Genomic DNA, 5,169 nt, shown 5'->3' with positions numbered 1-5,169 from the left:
ACTTTACCAAGTGAGCAATTTGAACAAAGACGCTCAGATCTTTCTATATATTTTTTTGAATATCTGTCTGTTTCAATTTTTAAAGAGTGAGCACTTATTCTTAATTTACAAATTGACTGTCTTTTTTATAAAATCCTGTAGTTCTAAATATTTTTCTTTTTTAAAACAATTTTTTATAGAAAAATAAGTACCAAGCTTCCCTTTTTCAGAGTTAATTGTTTAATACTTCAGTCTATTCCAAAATGTTAAATAACTTTCACATAGTTTATTTTTAACATACTGACATAAAGAACCAATTGATTGGTCAAAATTTGGTAAATCAATCTCTCTCTGAATATAATCTATACTAGAGTACCATGTATTTACATTAGAAATATGTAATTGTTTACAACATATGAATGCATCAAATAATAATCCTTCTTTCAAACCTTCCAGTCTATGACAATATTTTAACATTGATAAAATTATAGTAAAATAAATAGGAAATCTACCAAGCTCTGACATCACCGCTATGTTACTGGACTTTCTGTTTACACCAAGAATATATTTCATAAATTTGTTATGAGCTTTTTCAGAGGAATCCTGACCAAAAACTTTTTCCAATATATAATCATTATCTTTTTTACATGCAGCTGAATCAGTACGCAACATTCCCCATATTTCACTGCCATATAATAGTATGGGTTTAATTGTATGATCATAAAGATGTAAAAAAGTGGCAATACTAGGGTTAGATGATGACAAGCATCTCTGTAGCTTAAAACATGCTTTTAAAGATTTGTTGTATAATTCACCTTTACACTGCTTGAATATACCACTAGATGTAAATGTGATTCCAAGATATCTATATAATTTTGCACATTCTATCTCTTTACCTCCAAAATGTAAACAGCATATATTTTAAGAATTTTCCTGGCTTGTTAAAAATTATACTTTTTGTCTTTTTTAGATTAACATCAAAACACCATTCTAAACAATATTCATGTAACATATTAATTCTCTTTTGCAAACCTTCCTGTGTTTCTGAAAAAATTACGACATCATCAGCATACATAAGACAATCTACTCTACGGTTATTAATAGAAGTCTATGGGAAAATGTAAAAAAACAATTTCAAATGGTCACAACTTGAAAACTAATTTAAATAATGATAAGGGGTCTTCATTAACTATTGTAAGACTACAATGGGATGACTTGATTTTTTTCCAGGGGGTGCAATATTTTCAGGGGTGTGCTAATAATTTCTCCTTGATATGTTCCATTTTCAGAATTATTCAGTGTTACTTTTTCTATAAACTATTATTATATCTTTTCTTTCAGCATACTTATACTGGGTGAATGCCCCCCAGATCCGGGGGGTTAGTTTGGGTCAAAGAAACCCCTGCCCAAATTTATTTGGAAGGGTGTTCCATAAAAACATTTAAAGGCATTTTCAACATTATGCAGGCCCTGGGTGAAATAAATTTTGGAGCGGAGGAAAGGAATTTTTTTTATTTTTTGTTAATTATCTTGAATATCATTTTAGATTGAGATATACTGTAAACAGCAAAAATATCAAGCAAAGAAAGATCTACAAATAAGTTAGCATGACAAATTAGCAATTGACATCTTATTGGAGTAATTGTCCTCTAAAGTTAATTTCTGCAATTTATTGGTAATTTTTGTAAATCTTTTCAAAAATCTTCTGCTTTTGATTTAACTACTTAACCAAATTAAACCAAACTTGGCCTCAATCATTATTAGGGTATCTATATGATTTTAACCTTTTTTTACATGATTTCCAAAACCACAGAAGATACAGGTGAGCGACACAGGCTCTTGAGAGTCTCTAGTTTTGTATTTTGTCTTTCATTTTTGCTTATGTGCTTTGTCTATAGGAGTGTCTATATGCCATATTGTTTTTCTTTGTTAACATAGTTGTTTGTTTTATGGTGATTAAGATTATAAAAAGTAAAACAATTTTAACAAAAATACCGAACTCCAAGGAAAATTCAAAACGGAAAGTCCCTTAACAAATGGCAAAATCAAAAGCTCAAACACATCAAATGAATGGAAAACAACTGCCATATTCCAGACTTGGTACAGGCATTTTCTTATGTAGAAAATAACACAATGTTGACTGCTGTACCCCATTTTTGACATTTTTACCTATTATGTCTGTTTGTTTTGCTTACACATTGTTGTCAACATGATGGAGTTCTATGCGACTGTCAAACAAGTGAGAGATTTAGCTAGCTATAAAACCAGGGTTAATCCACCATTTTCTACATAAGGATATGTCTGTACCAAGTACGGATTATAACAGTTGTTTCCATTCGTTTGATGTGTTTGAGCTTTTGATTTGCCATTTGATAAGGGACTTTCCGATTTGTATTTTCCTTGGAGTTCGGTATTTTTGTCATTTTACTTTTTTCAAATTTGATGTGAAGAATCAGGATTCTCATATTGCTTGATTTTCTCCATTAAAACCGCAATGGTATGCTGAAAGTTACTATATACACTGTACATAAACGTAAACCCATACTTACACCGACCGAATATTTGAACATTCTTCTTCCTTGAATACCAAGTGGATCTTGGCTAATTGCAATCACTTCTTTGTTCAATAAAATCATCTTCAACTCGTTATCAATATTCCTTAAATCTACAGACATAAATAGAGGTGACGCCATCAGAGCCCACATTCCCATCTGGATCTTCTGTTGATTTAGACTTAAACCATAGTCTCCAACCACTAACTGCACATGCAGCTAAAAAAAAACAAACATATACTAGTAAACAAACATATACTAGTAAACAAACATATACTAGTATACATCCTTAAAGGCTTATAAAAAGAACATTATTTAGAGCTGTGTCTTTGCTCCACTGCTGTATTTTCTGAAAGGTTTGGAAACAATTGAGGACATTAAAGTTCTTATACTTCAGAAATTGAATTCTACTAATAATAACTCCGTTTCCAAGGAAAAAATAGGTTGATATGGTGATAAAATTAAAGAGAGTCCCGCGCATTTTTCTATTTAATTTTAAACAAGTGTACTTCTTTTATTTTATTCATTGACTTGTAAAGAACGACAAATGGAGTCCAGTGCCATGTACTACAGACAGTATATAAAAAGTAGACCAAAATGTATACTGTGTTATAAAAATAAGAAGATTTGGTATGATTGACAATGAGACAACGCTCCACAAGAGACCAAATGACACAGAAATTAACAACTATAGGTCACCGTACGGCCTTCAACAATGAGTAAAACCCATACAGCATAGTCAGCTACAAAAGGCTACAAAAGGCCCCGAAACGACAAATGTAAAACAATTCAAACGAGAAAACTAACGGCCTGATTTATGTACAAAACAATGAACGAAAAACAATTATGATATATACAGCAAAAAACGAGAACCACTGAATGTAAGGCTCCTGACTTGGGGTACATAGAGAGAATGTGGCGGGGGGGGGGGTTAAACTAGTTTGAAGGCGCGCCAACCCTCCCCTAACCTGGGACAGTGGTTAAACAGTACACCATAAGAACAATTTCAGGAATAGTGAGTTAAGCAGAGTTTAATGATGTAGGAAAACTACCAAGAGTTTTGGTTACTGTACCATACATCTTACAGTCCACTAAAGAGTCATCTGAAAATATTCGAGTTTTTTTTTAAAATTCCTTGTCAAGAAACTTGCTATATGAATCTGGAATGTTATAATTTTTGATACATGAACAACAGGCATTGCGCATTGTATCATTCCATGAATTGCGAATGGTATCATTCCAGGCATTGCACCTGGTATCATTCCCGGCATTACGCATGGTATCATTCCAGGCATTGTGTATGGTATCATTCCAGGCATTGCGTGTGGTATCATTCCAGGCATTGCGCATGGTATCATTCCATGAATTGCGCATGGTATCATTCCATGAATTGCGCATGGTATTATTCCATGAATTGCGCATGGTATCATTCCATGAATTGCGAATGGTATCATTCCAGGCATTGCACCTGGTATCATTCCAGGCATTACGCATGCTATCATTCCAGGCATTGCGTATGGTATCATTCCAGGCATTGCGTGTGGTATCATTCCAGGCATTGCGCATGGTATCATTCCATGAATTGCGCATGGTATCATTCCATGAATTACGCATAGTATCATTCCATGAATTGCGCATGGTATCATTCCATGAATTGCGAATGGTATCATTCCAGGCATTGCACCTGGTATCATTCCAGGCATTACGCATGCTATCATTCCAGGCATTGCGTATGGTATCATTCCAGGCATTGCGTGTGGTATCATTCCAGGCATTGCGCATGGTATCATTCCATGAATTGCGCATGGTATCATTCCATGAATTGCGCATGGTATTATTCCAGGCATTGCGCATGGTATCATTCCAGGCATTGCGCATGGTATCATTCCATGAATTGCGCATGATATCATTCCATGAATAGCGCATGGTATCATTCCAGGAATTGGATAATTTTCATACACATGTTTGTTTTCTTAGAACATAAAGTTAAATTTATAAATTGACTTAAGAATTTAAAAACCAATGGCATCTATTTGTATATGTGTACATACGTAGTCTATAACAGGTTTCATACCACAAGGGAATCTTTGTGGGTCTGCCACCAATCTTCCATCACTGATATTTCTCTGAGGTGCCATCCAGCAATCGTCAACCGCCAAGTACTCATAACCAGCATCGCGATACCCGCCCTCTACCATCTTTTCTGCCGTTTGCTTCAACAGTCTGGCGTTGAAACAGGCATATAAAATGATTTTCGCGTCAGAGCAGCAGCTTTTAACTGCTATTGTCAATCTTATTTCAGATGCATAACTGTAATATCTATAATCTGTTTTCTATGTGAAATGTCTGGACTTATGTTTTGAGTGCTTTTCAAAATTTTAAATTGATTTTGCCTTCTAAGTGCTTTGATTCGAGCACAAGTGATGGATCTTGTGTAGAATAAACGCAAGTCTGACGTACTTCATTAGGAGCCTAGTATCTTTGGTGTGTTTACCAATTGAGATACGTGTACAATGAACTGACCATTACACCATATTTTTCATGTAGGGGCCTTTTATAGCCGACTATACGGTATGGGTTTTTAAAGGCAGTGCTTTAATGCCTTTCTAGTTGCCGTGTTAATCTTTCTTTCCGCGAT

General features: G+C 34.4%; 1 protein-coding gene across 1 annotated transcript; it reads left to right on the top strand.

Moving 5' to 3' along the window:
* Positions 1-3,807: 3,807 nt before the first annotated feature.
* Positions 3,808-4,452, top strand: LOC127718648 (uncharacterized). Its single transcript, XM_052224700.1, has one exon. The coding sequence runs from the start codon at positions 3,808-3,810 to the stop codon at positions 4,450-4,452; it is 645 nt and encodes a 214-aa protein (XP_052080660.1).
* Positions 4,453-5,169: the final 717 nt, after the last annotated feature.

The sequence above is a fragment of the Mytilus californianus genome, unplaced genomic scaffold (genome assembly GCF_021869535.1).
Source record: "Mytilus californianus isolate M0D057914Y unplaced genomic scaffold, xbMytCali1.0.p SCAF_10, whole genome shotgun sequence".
Taxonomy (NCBI): Eukaryota; Metazoa; Mollusca; class Bivalvia; order Mytilida; family Mytilidae; genus Mytilus; species Mytilus californianus.
This window is presented reverse-complemented; position numbering and strand designations above follow the sequence as displayed.

Coding starts and splice junctions, on each gene's coding strand:
- LOC127718648 (XM_052224700.1), top strand. CDS start 3,808: ATGGTATCATTCCAGGCATTGTGTATGGTATCATTCCAGGCATTGCGT.